The sequence below is a fragment of the Talpa occidentalis genome, unplaced genomic scaffold (assembly GCF_014898055.3).
Source record: "Talpa occidentalis isolate TD23 unplaced genomic scaffold, MPIMG_talOcc4v2.1 talOcc4.15, whole genome shotgun sequence".
Lineage (NCBI taxonomy): Eukaryota > Metazoa > Chordata > Mammalia > Eulipotyphla > Talpidae > Talpa > Talpa occidentalis.
Window position 1 is genome coordinate 73,658,086 of NW_023601543.1, and position 18,440 is coordinate 73,676,525.

General features: G+C 38.0%; 1 protein-coding gene across 5 annotated transcripts in view; it reads left to right on the forward strand.

Moving 5' to 3' along the window:
* The window catches only part of PPP4R3C (protein phosphatase 4 regulatory subunit 3C), a 382,556-nt gene extending 376,351 nt beyond the window's left edge, over window positions 1-6,205 (forward strand). For 4 of the 5 annotated variants that reach the window (XM_054695806.1, XM_054695807.1, XM_054695808.1 and 1 more), the window contains one exon: window positions 3,202-6,205. In XM_054695806.1, coding sequence (XP_054551781.1) covers window positions 3,202-5,631 — 2,430 coding nt within the window. In that variant the 3' untranslated portion in view covers window positions 5,632-6,205. Of the gene's footprint in view, window positions 1-2,932 lie in introns of those variants that run through there. The other variant, XM_037513110.2, reaches the window with a different exon arrangement.
* Window positions 6,206-18,440: the final 12,235 nt, after the last annotated feature.

Below are 18,440 nucleotides of genomic sequence, written 5' to 3' on the forward strand. Positions count from 1 at the left end.
GAAGCTGCCCACAGCCTCTGCAGCATGTGTTCTATCCCCGGCCACCGCTAGTGTCCCACATGGCATGCAGACCTCTCCTGCTGCACCTGCTGCTCCCCTCAGCAGCGTATTTCGTCAATATGCATGTTCTGTTCCCCGCTCTGGCTCTGGTGAATCCTCTCACCCTTCCGTACTTCTGACTGTACCCAGTGCTTGTATAAATAAATAAATAAATCTTTTAAAAAAAATACATAATTTTAAAGATGAAAATTTTACAACAGTTACATTTAAAGTTTTAATGGTGTTTCATAAAGTTAAAATCAGCTCCTTGCACTACAAAATGTTCTCCCCTCTTACAGATAAAATATTTGTATATCTAAGTGTTCTATATGTATCCTCGTAGATTGAGTTACCTATACCCAAAATTCAGAAATGTTAAGACTCGTTCCTTAATTACCTTCTAAAATAACCCTAAGAAATATAAAATTTAAGCCCAAGTAGTCATAAACCGTGAATAAATTACACAACATCCTTATCCAAAACTGTTTCCATGGTGGAGTTCTCAAGTACTCATTACTACCCTGAGATCATGGGGAGAAAGCACGACGAGACAGGCAACCTAAACAAAAGAGGGATGCTGAGTCTTAAGGTTAAATCTACCCATTTTGATTTTGAACAGGTCTTAATGTTTTTCCTTCACAAAACAAAATAGAGACACATCAAATGGCAGTAATCATTGGAGTAAAAACCACATTGTTGTTAACATCTGCAGTAACAATTTATGCATAGTCTAAGTGAAAACATTGTGTATTGGGAACAGGAAGTGGAGGGGAGGTACTATACAGACCTACTTTCAAATCCAAGTAATATCCCTTAATTGCAGGGTTTGAACCAAATGCTTGATTCAGTTTTGGAGTTTCAAGATTTTTTCTTCTCTAACATAGCATATTGCATGAGGCTATTATTGTATGAGGATTAAGTAAAAACGAAATAATGCCTACACAGGGACTTACACAATTCTATGAATATGCCACTTGTATATTTATATCACCCTGCACTCTGCAAAACAATAAAAAAGAATAATATTAGATAGGAAGGGCTACTGAAGCAAGAAAAAATGCATTATTCTACTTCTCAAACCCAATCAGATAGGAATGGAAAGAATCTACTGCAGAAACTGCACTAAGAAATTCAGACTTGAGGCTCTTTTAGTCTATGAAGAGATTCTAGTTAACCTAATTATGATAAAGGGACCTTAATTGGCCTAAGGGAATGTCCCTGTGATGAAATTGTGAGAACAAATAGATTTGTGCTGAAAGTGTCTCAGAGAATGAAACCTGAGGGCATATTCAGACAATTGACAGTATATAATTGATTCTGATAGAAACTTTAATATAACCACAGCAGAAAAAAAAAAATTAGCCTTAACATGGCATGTCATTATTGTTATATATTTGCATATCCTGTCTTGTTGAAATAAGACTGGAGTTTTTAACTTGTACATCTATCAATTTTTGTATTAGCCATTAATTCTGATGTTTTAGTATTATTTATAATTTGTGAGATATTTCTAATCCAGCATTATCCTGGCATTGATTTGAATTTTCTCAAGACATGGCTGTCATTTGCATTCAATTCCCCAAGTGCCCAGGCTGTTACTGTCCCAGGGAAAATTCCTGTACTATAATCTCCTGGAGGCAACACTGCAAGAAAGGTGTGTGGAAGAGCTCCATGCTCTACTTTAGAATTGTCACACATCTCTAATGCTATGTAAAATGAAGTGATTGTTACATATAGGACTTTTCAAGTCCAAATGTGCTTGATTTGACCCAATTCTCAGTTTTTCCCTTGCAATAACAGGGTTAATGCTTGAGAAAAAAAATAAAGAAAATTGCAGAAGTTGCTGCTACATCAAAATCAACTTGTTACTATTAAAATTATATTTAACAGAGTTGCCATATACAAGCTTCTATTTTTCGGTTGGCTATACACAGATGTGGATCTAAAGGAGGAAGTGCGTGACTTTCATCTTCTCTTGATAATTTTATGTTGATTACAAATTATATAGATGGAAGGAATGTAAAATAAAGTGTAATGAATGCCAAGAAAAGAAAGGAATAGCATAGTTCAATGGCGGAGAAAACCAATTTTAGAATCAGAAAGATATGTTCAAATCTGAGTTCCTCGACTTATTAGCAGTGTGACCTTTGTCGATTTATTGGACTTCTCCAAGTTTGTTTCCTGATCTTAAAAGGATGCTTGATATTCCTATGTTGCTAACTTATTGTGAAAATTGAGTAAAAAAAATATAGTTCTCTATATGTTCTTAATTTTCTTTATAAAAATAATAAGCACTCAAGTATTATTACTGTGTGATTGTAATTACTGTTATAATTATTAAGAAGTAAAAGACGAGATCTGTGGTTTCAGTACTCAGTCTTGGCTACTTTCAACTCCTTTTCCCTCTGACCCACTCCTTCGCTAAGAAGGACGGCTGTGGTTATAGATTGGGAAAAAACTGAGGGGAAATGTTCCCCATTGTGCTAAAAGATAGTGCTTTTAGGCTAAACTAAACAGAGTGAAGGCACTGCCAACTCTCTGGGGACAATATCTTCCTCTCAAGGATAGATAAATGATACAGTCATAGACCAAGCTTTGTGAAAAAGACCCAACTACATATATCTGATTATCACCAAAGATCTACAGTGCGCTTTCTCCTTCTTCATTTGGGGGGGCTGAGGGTGGGGTGCTTAATTTTTATTTTGTCTAAGATGGTTAGGCTTCATCCCCACACATCTAAATGAATGAAAATGTTTCTGAGGGGACTAAACCTTTCCTTGGAAAAGAGTGCTCGTTGCGCGAATGCCTCAGCCGCCATTTGTGAAGGTGGGCGGGACTTATCTGAGCAAGATAGAATGTTCCTTTATTGGAAGATTCTGGGAGAATCCTAAGGATCCTGCCCTAATTGAAGCTCTGCTAGGCAGCCATGAGCAGGCCCAGAGACTCGCTTAGTTAAACTCATATCATAAAAGATTATGGGGAGGTAGGCGACCGAATGGAAGTTGTGGAGTTTGAGGTGGCAGAGGAGTGAGAGACAGGATGGACTCCAGGGAAAATCCTGTGGATCTGGGGGCTCTCGGGATCTCCGAGGATGCTAATGACCCTTTCTTATGCTCCATCTTCTATTGTGATTTTCCTGATCTACCACCTTGGCCACCTCAGCCACCTCGGCCACCGTCTCAGCTGCAACGGCGGCAGCTACCGTTGAATGAGGACGCGTGCTCAGCTGAATCCTTTGCGGACCGCACCATGGCTGGTAGGTGGCACCTTGTAAAAGTCTATTACCTGAACGAAGAGCAGAAATGGGACGATCTAGGCATGGGCCATGTCTCTTCCACCTATGTGGAACAACTCCAGGGCATGGCTCTGCTAGTCCAGTCAGAGTCCAATGGTTCAGTGATCTTGGAGTCAAAAATAAATCCAAACACATCCTATCAGAAACAGCAAGGGACGCTGATTATTTGGTCTGATGCCAAGAACCCTGGTTTGGCATTAAGTTTCCAGGAAGCAGCTAGTTGCCGTGAGATCTGGGAGGACATTTGCCGAATTCAAGGTAAAGATCCTTGCCACGAAATCACACGAGACCTCTTAGAGCAATTAGAAGAAGAGCGTTTTGGTCAAATGCCAGAACCTGGTATAATGATTGAGCTGCCTAACTGTGAGCCCAGTAAACTTCAACAGATTGCTAATTTGGTTACCTCAGTTCTCCCCTCACCTATCAGTAAGGAAAGGCTGGCTCTGATCTTAGAAAATGAGAACTATATTCAACAACTACTGCAGCTCTTCCCTGTCTGTGAGAACCTAAAGGACATTGAGGGCTTACACCATTTGCACAAAATTATTAAGGGAATCTTATTTCTCAACAAGTTATCTCTGTTTGAGATCCTGTTTTCTGATGAGTGCATTATGGATGTGGTTGGATGCCTAGAATATGATCCTGTTTTGGATCAGCCAAAAAAACACAGGGATTTCTTGACCCATAATGCAAAGTTCAAGGAGGTTGTGCCTATAACAGACTGTGAGCTTAGGCAAAAAATACATCAGACTTACAGAGCCCAGTACATTTACGACATATTATTGCCTACGCCATCCATATTTGAGGAGAGTTTTCTTTCTACTCTTTCCACTTTCATTTTTTTCAACAAAGTTGAGATAGTCACCATGCTGCAGGAAGATGAAAATTTCTTGTCTGAAATCTTTTCACAGTTAAGTGATAAGACTATCGATGATAATAAAAGGTGTGAGTTGGTGCTTTTTTGCAAGGAGTTCTGTTCATTTTCTAAGACATTACAACCTCGAAATAAGGATGCACTCTTCCGAACCATGACAAAATTGGGAATTCTTCCAGCTCTTAAAATTGTAATGCAGCTGAATGATTTGCAAGTAAGGTCAGCTGCTACTGATATATTTACTTATATGGTGGAGTATAATCCATCCATGGTTCGAACTTTTGTGATGGAAGAAACCCAGCAACTTGAAAATGGTGATCTTTTCATTAATATAATAATTGAGCAGATTATTGGTGATACTGATCCCGAGCTAGGTGGTGCTCTTCATTTAGTAGGACTTCTTCGTTTACTACTTGATCCAGACAACATGTCATTTGCATTTAGTAAATGTGAAAGAAGTGAATTTCTGAATTTCTTCTATAAGCATTGTATGCATAACTTCATAGCACCACTTATGACCATCACTTCGGAAGATAGATTTGAAGATGACGATATACTTGAATCTGACAAAAATTGCCTGAATAATTATCAAACAGCGCAACTTCTTACCTTAATTTTAGAACTACTCACATTTTGTGTTCAACGTCATACACATTACATTAAAAACTACATTCTGAGTAAGGACTTGCTAAGAAGAGTCTTGATTGTGATGAAGTCAAAACACACTTTTCTGACCTTGTGTGCTATTCGCATGATGAGAAGGATGATTGGCCTTAAAGATGAACTTTTTAACCGTTATATCATCAAGGGTAATCTTTTTGAACCAGTAGTAAATGCTTTTCTGAATAATGGGACTCGGTACAATATGCTGAATTCAGCTGTTATTGAGATGTTTGAATACATCCGAGTGGAAAATATCAAGTCTCTTGTTACACACATAATCGAAAAGTTTTATGAAACACTTGAATCAATAGAATATGTTCAGACCTTCAAAGGATTGAAGATGAACTATGAACAAGAAAAAGAGCGACAAATTCGAATACGGAATAATTTACATACTATCCTGTTTAGTAAAATATTCCGCAGAGTTGCCAAAGTCTTGGATAAGAAAGAAGAAATGTGTTTTGAAGAAAATACAGAGGAAGAAAAAGCAGTTGTGCCACCTTTGGGGAGTGATTTTCAAGATCATTATGATAAATTTATTGCTGTTACTTTAGAAGAAAACAAAGCGACTGCAGAGCCACCTGAAAGAACATCTTCTGGTGCCTTCAAATATACTACGTCCTCTTCGGCTGGTGCTGGTAATGGGGCAGATAACCCACAATGTAGTAGTGTGGTTCCCTTAGTAGATTATCCAGATGATGAAGATGAAGAAAAGGAAGAAGAAACATCGCCCAGAAAAAAACTACATTTTAGCGCATAATATCTTGATGGGTCCCTTAGAAATACTAAATTCTTCATTTCTATAATCCTGTAAACCTCAATTAGCTGAAAAGTTTGAATCCAAAAGCTTTCTTATGTGAATTTATAAGTAAATACTACATGGCAAAGGTGTTTAATGTATCATCTACAAAGGTTTAGTTTTGTAAAAACCAGGCTTTCCAGAATTTTAGAAAAACAAAATTAACCAGAACCTGAGTGATAACTTCTTAGCAAGACAAGTCTAAGTTTGGGGGTGGTAAGAGGGACACAAGTTGACAATATAATGTTAATGCACTGTTGTTCCAGGGGTTATATATTAGAAACAACTATTAACTGTACAGTTACAAAGTGTATACTATCACTCGCCCAATGGTTCTGCTATGGTTTTCTTTCCTTTAGTTGCCTCCTTTGAAATTAAAATTTATGTTTTTGTTTATTGGAAGACAGTCACCTCTAATTAAAAATAAAGTTAAGGTATTCATATTTCTGTGAAGATCTAACAAATATTCAACCCTCTGGGTAATTGGAGGGAAATATATACCATCAGTATATATTTTCATGAATAAAAAAGAAAGTTGGATTCAAAATGTGCTGTTGTACTATGATTTTTTTTTTTTTTAGATAAGACACGCCAAGGCTCTGTTCAGTAGTGATCTGAAAGGTTTTATTCTGGGACCTTGGAAATGGGTAGAACTGAATGCTTTCAATTGCCTGTGTTGTGAAATCATTTTCTGATTCATTAATAAAGTAGTGTCTCCAGAGTGATAGGTTTTAAAAGCTTACATAACTTTACAAAGACTAACATACAAAAATATTGCTGAATGAAGTGGCATTTTGCACCAAGGAAAAAGTTACTTAAGTGTCAGATTCCACATCCAGCATCTGAAGTTTTTTTTTTTTTTTTTTCTATAAACAAACAAGAGTGTAACGTGAAAGGTAATTTCTTAGAGTGAATGCAATTGAATTTCTAAAAATAAATTGTAGCAGAGAATAAGAGGTTTTTTATTTAGAGCAGCATGTTAACTGGGTCCATATTCCCTGGAATAGCTTAAATTGAAGCAGTTCCTCCTATTTTGAAGACTTCAGAGTTAATGTTGATTTGGGCCATTGTTTGAACAGGCTGGACTCTGTAGAAATGAAGAATAGTTTTCTCTAAAACATACATTTCATATATGTATATCACTGTACTGGTTTTGTATCATTCATGCTGAACTACAAAGTTCAGGAATTAAAAGGTGACCCTGTAATTCTCAAAATAGAAGAGACCATTTTAGATGAGCTGTTGTGCCAATAGGAGGCACGTTGTAGGCAAAACTAAGAGACTGTCGTGAAAGAGCTTCAAAGGTGTGTTCTTAAAACAATCATTACATCAGATAGAAAGTCTGCTAAAATGTGGACATGACCTCAGGAGATTTAATCACATGCTGCTGAGGACGTGACACTGCCGAGAAGCTGCATTTTCTCATCTCAAGCCATGCTAGTTTAATTAAATGTTGGAATGGGATTTCTCGTGTTGTTAGAGTATGTCAGAAAAGGCAGTTTGTTTAAAGCGCATTTCATGTTTTCCTTCTGATTAGACCTTCATGGGGAATGTTATTCACCATGCACACATTTGCATGCATACAGCTTTTGGTTTGGAAAAAATAGACTCAACTCTTTGTTTTGATGGGAATAGCCACAGTTCCATAACAAGGAAGCTGTGTACAACTGGGGAAGAAGAAAAAAAATTATTGTTTTTTTTTCTGCTTCTCCTCTTCCCCTGGGCTAGTTTTAATCTGCCATGAAAAAATTGATACAGTAACAGAAAACAATATTTGCATTTCTTGCTGTATAGGCCCCAGTGAGTCTGTCAGGAAAGATAAGGGTGGGGGTAAGTGTAACAGGAAGTTAAAAAAGAAGAAGAAAGGAAAAACACAAAAAGCAAGAAAACGACAGGCATTCTACTGAGCTGTGTGACCTTCAGAGCCCTTTTCCAGCAACAGCTATTTCATGTTGGGGAAACATGATGGTGGAACCTACCATTAAGGGGCCATTTAAGAGGGCGACAGTACACAGACAAGCAATCCTTACTGCCTGCACACTGAGTGAGAAATTGGCCAAATGTTCAGTCTTTCTAGATACGGTTTGAGAAGTTACCACATCAAAAATGTTTAACTTCATCTTTAAGTTTTTAGAAGTAATTTTTAAAGGATGCTTACATGGGTTATTTATAAAGAGAAGAAACAGTTTGGAATGACTGTATTTACAATACAATTCAGGCAAAAGTTTTAGGAAAGGTACCCTAGTTTTTCAAGGTTTTGGCTTTTAAACATCTGACTTCCAGTAATTTTTATGGCCTACTGACTTTCTAAACATACCAACAAGAAACAGGTGATATAACAGATAAAGCAAAGGTTTTGTATCCAGACAGTCTTTGAAGACAATGCAGGTACTTACGCTTACAGGTTCCCTGACATTAAGCAATTTACATTTTTGTTCCTCTACCCTCATTTCCCCATCATGTCTTAAAAATTAGAAACTACATGTAAATTACCCAGAATATATTTAGTGCCCAATAAATCACCTTTAAACCTTATTAGCAGCAGCCACAATGGCAGTGCAATCATTTCCAAGATGATGCAGGGTAAAACAAGATATGACCAATTATATTATATGTTATACTCATTAATCAATAATCTTATATTCTGAGGCAAGTTGATAAAAATATAAGTTAAAATTGAGCTTAGCTCCGATTGGCAGACAAGGCTGTGTGTATGCATCATGCCCTATTGAGAGACACAATTGAAATAAAAAGCCCTAAACGTGGGTAGAAGAATAAACTTTCAGAGAAAGAACACGGTTGGGCATGGCGTCTGCAGTGTTAACCAAGGAATGAGAGACATCAAAGCTAAAGAGTTAAAATGAAATGAAAAGAGTAGGAGGGAATGTGGGGGGAGCACCAAAGATTTAAAAATGCCAGGAGTTGCTAAGCCCCATTCCCCCACACCCCACCCCAGCACCAGTCTTGAACCACTGTGTATTCCTAGGTAACAGAGGAAATGATCTTTTCCTAAAGCCACTGAAATAACAGGCAAAGCTGAGAGTCCTGGTAAGTATGTTGTTCTCTCAGGGCTAAGCCCTTCTCTTCTGGGTGTTGAGGGATCCAAGATGCTGCGATTTACCACCCTGAGGTGCAAATTTTCATGTTTTCCGAGAGAGAGGTATTAGTGCCTGACTTCCAGCCAAGAAGTGTAATCCCGTGAGCACCAACACTGCCCCTGGAAAGCAAGACTTTTAAATTGACAGACTCACTTCAGTAGTGTCTACAGGTTGGAGACAGTGGTGAGTAACCCTTGAGATCCCCAGTTCAATTAAAGTGACTGAGCCCAGTCCTTATTTTGGAGAGTCTGCAATGCCAGTCAGTCCAGTCTTTCTTGCAAATTCATGCCACCAACAGGATGGCATGGCATTAGTCACCCACAGAATGACTGAGATTGAGGGTCAGGAGGACACCCAGAAGTGTGTGGAGGTGGCAGAAGAGTTGTGATCATCCCCTGCTTCTGACAGATCAACCCATAAGGTGAATGGGAAAGGTGCTCAGAGTTTAGGGGAGATAGCCCTGGCCACTCAGCTAAGCTGGAGGTGTTTGCAAGGGTCTGGGAGAGCTGCACCAGAATGTTCTCGGTGGGGTGGAAGGCTCCAAAGGCAGTTCTGAAAGGCCAAGGTCATTAATGTCCGTTACTCCCCAGTCTACCTGAGGTGCTGGCTTGTGGCTCTCCTCCACCCCTACAATATCCGTGTGGCCCTTCCCAGTAACTATAACTTTTTCCTTTTTTTTCAATCATTCCTTACTTTCACCCAAACTTATCATCTGGAGGAATCTGGTGCGAGAGGGAAAAGAACAATTTTACAAAACCAGAATTGTGTTTGAATCACGTAGGTCCCATTTTGCCGGACTGCTACCCAGAGACTGTACCGACCAGGCTGGCAGGAGTAAGGGAGGGGGGCATATGCTTGGGGACCAGGAATGATCAGGATAGAATCTTAAGTTTTCAGAAGTGGTCCGTATAATTTTCTATTTCTTTCTTCCCAACTCAGTTTCCTTACTCTGATGTAGGACTTCTCCATCTGGCCCCTGTTGATACTTTCCATTGTAAGTGTAACCATGGCATCTAACTTGACACCACCAATTCTGCTTTCTTATCTGTGATACATGCTAATAATGCTGTTATGGCTGAATTGCCTCCCCAAAATTCATGTTGAAATCCTACCACCCAGTACCACAGAATGGGACTATATTTGGAGATAGGATCTTAGAAGAGATAAGTAAGTTACAATGAGGTCATTAAGAGTAATCCCACTTCCAATATAACTGATGTCTTTGGAAGAAGAATAAAAGAAATCAACTCCGGTACCTTGATCTTGGATTCTAGACTCCAAAGCAGTTAGGAAACAAATTTCTATATTTCAACCCACCTGGTTTGTGCTACTTTGATATAGTAGACAAAGAAAACTAATACAAACACCAAGTAGGAAAAAGTTTTAATTAAAGAATAGTAAAATTTTGATTAAAGAATAGTTTTGATTAAAGCATAGTGTCTTATAAATATCACAGAATTGTATGACGAAGAATGTCCTTGAGACAGAACAATAGCTATCATTTATTGATCATGTATATGCCAAGCACACTTTCCTAGGCAATTTACCTATATTATTTGTAATTTCACAATCAGTCTTTATGGTTGGTGTGGTGGCCATGAGAGTGCATCTAGTGGAGAGGGAATATAATTCAATATAATTAAGAATTCCACCCCATACAACACAACCATTGTCCCATTTTCTTCCTGGGCAGACTGCCTAGGGGCTGCTCCCAGCCCATATACGCATGGCAGGGCTTGGTGTTCAAAAGCAGCTCATTTCTTGGAGATGAGAGACTTCTCTGACTGGAAACTGGCTTGAGGACTTTCTGAAGGCCTTCCAGAATTTTCTTTAGGCCACATGGTGAGATGGAATGCTTCCATTATTCTTTCTCTTCTTCACTGGGATCAAATTGCCTCTCATAATAGATTCTTGAAGAACCTGGACCACCACAGCATATATTATGACTATATATTAAACAACAAACAGAGGCACACAAAGGTTACAGAGTTATGTAACTAGTCCTGGTGAGACTGTTTAGATATGTTTCTCTAACTACATAGACTTAAAGACTTCTTTCTCCTGCATGTAATATGTCATGAAATGTACCTACCATATATTAATATATTTATTATTAATAAAGTAGAAATCTGAAATCAATATTTCAGCTCTATATGAGCAAACCGTGCACAAAAATAGTAACGATATCCCTCTTTCTGCTTTACCCATGCTTCCAGAGGTCATGTTAAGCTAACACGGCTTGAATTCTCCACCACAAAAACACAGTACTCTGCAAACAACTGTCATCACACTCACCACAGGAGCTGCTAAAGAGGTAGCTAGTGAAATTTTCACTCTTGCCACAGAAGTCAAGAGAGATAAAATAGCTGTCTTTCACTATGTGGCAAGCTCCATGCTAAGTATCTTATATCTGCAGTAGGAAATTTCTAGTAACAATGGAGGTATTTTTTTTTTTATCATCACTTCTCATGCACCTCTCCTACTGCAAGCCCCCCATGCTAGAGTTTTGTTGCTAATCTGAAAAAAAATGTTGTGGATAGAGGCCTACTTAATTTTTAGATTAAGTTTCAATCCTGTTGAAGAATGGGGGCTTGAAGTAGAAGCCATGTCTAATTGTATCACAGTTTGAAATTAAATGTCTGACACATCTGAATGTGTAGACTGGGTTTCCTAGCCACTAGACTCAAATCAACTCAAGTTCCTTTCTACCTTTCTGTTGGAATGTTTCAATGTTTGTTTCCCTCTCCCCTTTATTGCTTTAAAAGGTTTTCTTTTCTAATCTGATCATAAGTAACCTTTAAATTGCAATATGTGTGCTTCATTTCCCAAAGACTAAGTTTAATCGGTCTATCCTTCCCTGGAATAAGAAAAGAAATAGTTTTATATCCATTATTCCTCTATTGCATGTGATTGCTGTCTTAATATATCTAGCACTTAGCTCTTTTTACTAGAAGGTTTTCAGTCTCCAAATTGTTGGAATCAGAAGCAAACTAAATTTGAAATACATTATTTCCTGCCCCCACTGCAGTGACTAAATTGAGTAATTATGTGGGTAGTATTTGGGAAAAAACTACTTTTGTTGGAGAGTTACTAAGGCAACCCTTTGGTAAAGAAGGACATATGAATGGACTAAGGGCTCTGAAACACTACCCAATAATGTCGAGATGTTTCTGCTGTACATATATTCAAAGATACCCTATAAAATCTGAAAAGTGCATCAGTCTATCACATTTGACAGTGGAGAATACACAATATTTTGGACATATTTCCAAAGATTGTGAAATGACAGGAAACATAATTCTCAAAAAGACTAAATACTCTATCTTCCCCTAGCTAAGTCTTCCTTCAGATCTCAGCTCACTTTTTTGAGATTCATTCCCTTATATCTCACTTTCAAGGCTCTGTATACCCACAATTCATTCCACATACCTCTGTTACAATTTCAGTTTTATATAAGCAATCCTTTCATTGATCTCAGTCACCCTTCCTAGAGTGTAAGCGCTATGAGGGTAGATGCTTGGACTTTTGTTGCTCACTACACTCTCCTGTAGCTCATTTATTATAGAGTGCTAGAGAAAGCAATTGAAAAACAAAATTTTGCATCAGGAACTTTGGTTTTGTTAAATTATATGTCTGTAGATTAAATCTCACTGTGTTTCTCTTAGATAAGTTGAGCTGTTACAGGAAGACGGACTGTAGATAGGACCACAGTGATGGAGAAATGTAAACAGAGGAAAATATTCCCTAAGGATAGACCATCAAACATGTTTGTTAACATCCTCCCAAAAGAATTTTCTGCAACTCTATATCCCCCACATATCTTATAGAGTGCCCAACATTTTCAGCATGATTTGAAATTATGGTGAAGGACATAATTTCTGATGTACTTGAAAATATTATAATTTAAAATAAAACCATGACATCATGTTTTTAAACTGTAACTGTGTGGGAAGAAAATTTGCTACCCCAAAATATGTCTCTCTGGCATAGGATTATTTTGGGCTCATTAATTTTATAAAACAGCAGAAGCAGACTCAAGAAGTGCTTCTTTACATCTCCCTTAACTGCATAAAAGAATCTGGAGTGCCTGTTCCAGGAAGGAAGCTACCAAGAGAGATAACTATAAAGAACATTCCTAGGTGTGGTAGGCTGGAGAAGTTAACAAGACTTACTTGTTAAAATTCTTCTCAGTGCCCCTTTATCTCTGCATGCTATGGCAAACGTTCCTATACCAAACATTTGCTTTTCCCATCTTCCTATGAATTGTCTTCCTCCTCTTTGAAGTCGCACACCTCTAGCACCTTCTCCTTTACTCAGGAGAGCATATTAACCCCAAATTGCCTAAATGTTGGGGAGCTTCATGTCATTATGAGGTTCCTGTTCTTCTTCTTAGGCCAATTTAATTACTAGACCATCCAAAAGAACCTTGAAGGGGTGCCTCCTCTAGTGGCGTAGCAGTTGAGTGGTGGGTTGCAAAGCTTCCTGCAGACTCTGCAGCGCAGTTTCGATCCCCAGCCTCCAGCAAGGGTCCCACATGGTGCGCAGACCTCTCCTGCCGCACCCGCTGCTCCCCTCAGCAGTGTACTTCGTCAGTCTGCCTGTTCTGTTCCCCGCTCTGGCTCTCGAGAATTCTCTCACCCTCCTGCACTTCTGACTGTACCCAGTGCTTATATAAATAAATAAATAAATCTTAAAAAAAAAAGAACCTTGAAGCATAAAAAAAAAAAAAAATTTCCCTTCCTAACATAACCAATGTAAATGGAGTATCATTCTGAGATTTTGCTCTTCACCAGCCATCAAAAAATACACAAATACAACCTTTACATTTAAAGACTTGTGAAATTTGTCCTTTTTTCAAAAGGAAAAAAAAATTCCTTTTTCATGTGGGAGCATTGTCTAAAACATTGCTTTCAGATTATTTGATTCTTTGGGGAATTGTAACCTTGCTTGGTTTACTGTATTTTATTTATAAAGATCTCAGCATTGTGAAGTTTCATGTTAACTTATATAGCTGGTATTCAGTAGAGACATTTTATTTCTCTCAGAAAAAAATATTCCTAATAATTTATTTTTCCAGTAAGATATTAAAGTGCCATGTCTCAGATTTAGCAAATGTGTTTTAGCATGCCTTTCTTAAACTGACAACATAACCGCTGTTTGAATTTTCCTTTGAACCATCTTTCCCACATGCTGTTTCCCTCATTATTTCCCTCATTATTGAGTCAAATAAATATTTGACATGTGTTCAGTTTATAACTTTAACTTTTGAAAGTTATTCTCATACAGCATCCTACCCTAAGTAAGAAATGAAAAAAAAGAATGTGAATACAGATTGAAACTTTTACATGCGTTTTATGCCCGTGTGCATAAGGATTTAAAGGTTAAAATGTGACCTGTGGGTTTATTGATTGATCAAAACAACATAGATAGATTATACATTTTGATAATTTTTAGAAAGTAAGTTTTGTGGAACCTTTTCTTCATCATGAAAGAAAATATGACAGAAATTAGTGTTATATAACATCTCATAGCTATCATTTTATTTTTTGTTAATGTAGTAGAAAATTTTACCAGATGAGGTGAGACCTGAATATAAAGGAAATAAACATTTCATAATATCATTTGATAAAATAGTTTTTAACTTCATTATCAAGAAATTTAAAAAAAATCATGTAAAATTCTTGTACTTGAATTTTATCCAGTGTGTCTTTGAAATACTCCATATGAACCTTCACGTTTCATATGACAGTGTTAAGATCACTAACCAGTACTGCTTTGGCTGTTGGAAGGTAATTTTCTTTATGAGTAGTAACTTACCCTTAGGGATGAGTATTAAAAAAGCTGAAAAGAGTTGCTTATGTTTATATTTGAGAAAAAAAGTAATTTTCAGCATTCAGTATGTCTGACTAAATCTTTATTTTTGTCTCAAGAGACGCTCTTTCAAAGGTGATGTGTTCCTTAACAATAGTTTGATGGAGAATAGAAAGTCATTAAATAAAAATCATCATTACTCCTGCCATCACACTGTACCACGTATCTGAATTCAGAACATCTCATTATGGGGCAAAAGACCAAATTTCTAGCAGATGGTGTATCAGTGAAATATGTAGAAAACAGGAAAATGCAGGAAACTTTTTATGTTTATGCTTCCGTGATTCAAGTTTAAAGGAGTCTTTCTCTTTATTGGTGCCCTGGAGATCTTCATGCCCTGAGGCAATGCTCCATTGTAGAGCAGGGGAAAGGTGAGAATTGCAAAGACACAAAATGCAATTCTTTTTTTTCCCCACAAGATGTAATTCTTATGTAAAGAGAGAAGCAAGCTTTCTTTATGTAAAGAGAGAAGCTTTCTCAGTGAAGTAAGTTTTAAAGAAGTATACAAATGGAAGGTGGCTGGTTATTTATGCTGTTGAAATTATCTACTCTTGGGCCTCCCTTGGTGGTGCAGGCGGTTGAGCGCCACACTGTGATGCTGTCCACAGCCTCTGCAGTGCCGGTTGAATCCCGGCCTGCTGGCGAGGGTCCCACATGGTGAGACAGACCTCTCCTGTCTCACCCGCTGCTCCCCTCAGCAGTGTATTTCGTCAGTCTGCCTGTTCTGTTCCCCACTGTCTCTGGTGAATCCTTTCACCTTCCCGCGCATCTGGCCTGTACGCTGGTTCTTGTATAAAATAAATAAATCTTTTAAAAAAAAGGTATTAAAAAAAGAAAAAAGAAATTATTTACTCTTAATTCCCTACCCCCAGAAAAGGTGCCTTACTTTCTTTAATTAAATCAGAATTTCTAGGGGGGAGATTATGGAGATTTTTTTTATTAAGTAAGACTTTTTTAAAGAGCAGTTTTAGGTTCCTAGTGGGGTCTTAAGGAAACAGAATGAGGTTCAAGGTAACTCTGTGTCTCTAGAACAAAGATAACTCATTTTTGAGATACATGTTTGGGGTTACAATTTTACTTATGGGGAATTAGTAATCTGAAAATGAAATTATAATAACAAGGAGATTCCACTTTACATTGGCAAATAAGAAAAAAGTTGTAACTGCTAGAATTGGTGCAGATGTGGGAAACAGAAACTGTGTGTCCTGCTGTTAGGTATAATGATTGTTGCAAATATGGATATGGATTTTCAGTACTTAGTCACATTAAAAGTGAAAATGTACTCTATGATTTCCTGAGGAACACTACTGAGGATATTTCTGGAAATAGCCCAAATGTTTTCTGTAGGCAAATAGATAGACAAATTGTGATTTAGTTACAAAATGTGACAATATTCTGATGCTTGCTGTATTTGTGTCCTAGTTTGCTATAACAATTTAGCATGACTGGGTGTCTTAAAAATCAGATATTTATTGTCTCACAATCCTGGAAGCTATTGCTTTTGAACTGGATTTAACTGATTTGCAGCCTTCCTAGATATTCTCCTTTGAGCTCAATATTGGAGCAAGCAGTAGCACATACAGCAATATAAAGAACAAGCAAAAAACTTCATTTTGTAAGGCAATTTACTTCCATCTATTGGAAAATTGTCATAATGTGCTGGCTTTCTGAGATCAAAGTGCTTTACTACTCTATCTGTCAAAAATAATCTGAATAAATATATGTATCCCTCACTTAAGAAAATGCTGGCAGCTAGAAGTCTGAAATCAAGGTGACAGCTGGGCCATGCTGCCTCTCAGACCTATGGGGAAGAGTCTTGCCTTCCTTGCCTCTCTCCTGGCGGTTTCCAGGCCATCTTTGCTGGCATTCCTTGGCTTGTTGATGAATCACTCTAACCTTCTTGTCACGTGGCATCCCCCTGTGTGTATTTTCTCATATTCTTCTCTCAGTGAATGTCTTTGTCCATGTCCAAATTATCCTTCTTTATTTTTATTTTTTAAATTTATTTATTTATGCATATAAGAGCTGGGGCACAGGCCAGAGGTTTGGGGAGGGGGGAGAGAATTCGCCAGAGACAGAGTGGGGAACAGAATAGGCAGACTGACTGAAATATACTGCTGAGGGGAGCAGTGGGCGAGGCAGGAGAGGTCTGCTGAGCCAAGTGGGTTGATCCCTGCCCGGGATCAAACTCGTGCTGCAGAGGCAGTGGATAGTTTCATAGGTTGCATCTTAACTCCTTGTGCCACCAGGGAGGCCCAAATTATCCTTCTTTACAAGGAGACCAGTCATACTGGATTAGTCCCAACTTCCAGTGCCTCAGGCTCTGCCGCTGTCCTCACATGACATCTTCTTCAGCATGTCTGTCTCTTCTCTTCTGGTAAGGATGCTGGTCATAGAGGAATTGGGGTGTACCCTACTCCAGTATGACCACATCCTTTATTTTAGAAGTAATAGTAAAGTTTATTTTATTTCTAGTTGCGTTCCTTTCATGAATCTCAGGAGAACATCAAAATATAAATCAAAATGAGTTATGAAAAGAGCAACAGGATAAAATTGAAAATAGCAATAAAGCAAGTCTTCACCCCTTTATTCCTAATAACTAACATAATACTTATCACTTAGGAGGTTCCCACTAAATATGAAATTAATGTGTGTGCCTATATTGTGAAGTTGCATAAGGCTGTTGTAACATATTAGTGTGATTTCATGACTTATAAATTTTGCATTAAATACTTGTAGCAATTTCATAATTTTTATATAGATATACTTTACATTATTCTTCATTTTTAAACAATGTCAGGAGAGGTCTGCTGTGCGATGTGGGTAGCTCCCTGGCCGGGGATCGAACTCGTATTGCAGTGGCTGCAGACAGCTTTATAGGTTGCATCTCAAGCCCTTGCGCCACCAGGGAGGCCCATCCCTGGAACTACTTACTCTTAAGGACTTAGGAGAAAAGGGGAAAAATAACTTCTCCAAATCTCTCCCCAGGCTCTTTTGGTTCTTCTCTTTCCCTATTCTCTCTTATATTGCTCCCTTCTTTGTTTTGTTTTTTTTTTTTTCCTCTTATTTTATTGGAATGCCTTTTTCATAAAAAAAAAAAAAAAAAAAAAAACAATGTCCATTTCCTCTTCCTTGCTAAAAATGACAAGAAAATAAGGTATTAAGAGAGCTTTGGAGTTTTGTCTTCTTTTTTATAAATTATATAGCAAGATGGTCTAAACAAGTTAAATCAACATCTTTTTAAAATACATTTTATTGTCCCCCTTTCCATGGTCCAGATACAACTGTTTATTCTTCACTTAGTTTTGATGAAGCAAAAATATATTATTGAGCAAATATATATAATAAAGATTCCAGCAGAACTTCCAGCCCAGGTGCAATGAACATTCCAATGCAGGCATAATCAACAAGTTTGCTTACTTAGAGCTCCTTCCCTTTCAAGATTCATGGCCGGGGCCTCAGCACTCTTATCTACAAGGTCGGGGAACCAAACTGCTGGTCTGTCTCTCCAAGGCCATCCCCGAATGCCTGCATCTTCCCCCCTTGCCTTGCCCCTCTTGTCTGGGGACTTTGCCACAAATGGTTTTGTCTGCTGAAAATGATGCTATCCATGTAACAGATATGGACACAGTTGTGTATAAAAGGTGCCCTTGGTCTTTGAACCAGTGCTTAGACCTTTCGGGGCGACCCAGGTCTGGGACCTCACGCATGAGTAATCAAGCTTCTCCTGACCTCACTATTCCTGAAGTACTGCTTGTTCTTCCTCTGCCTGGGGAAAAGGCTAGAATTTATTTCTGCAAC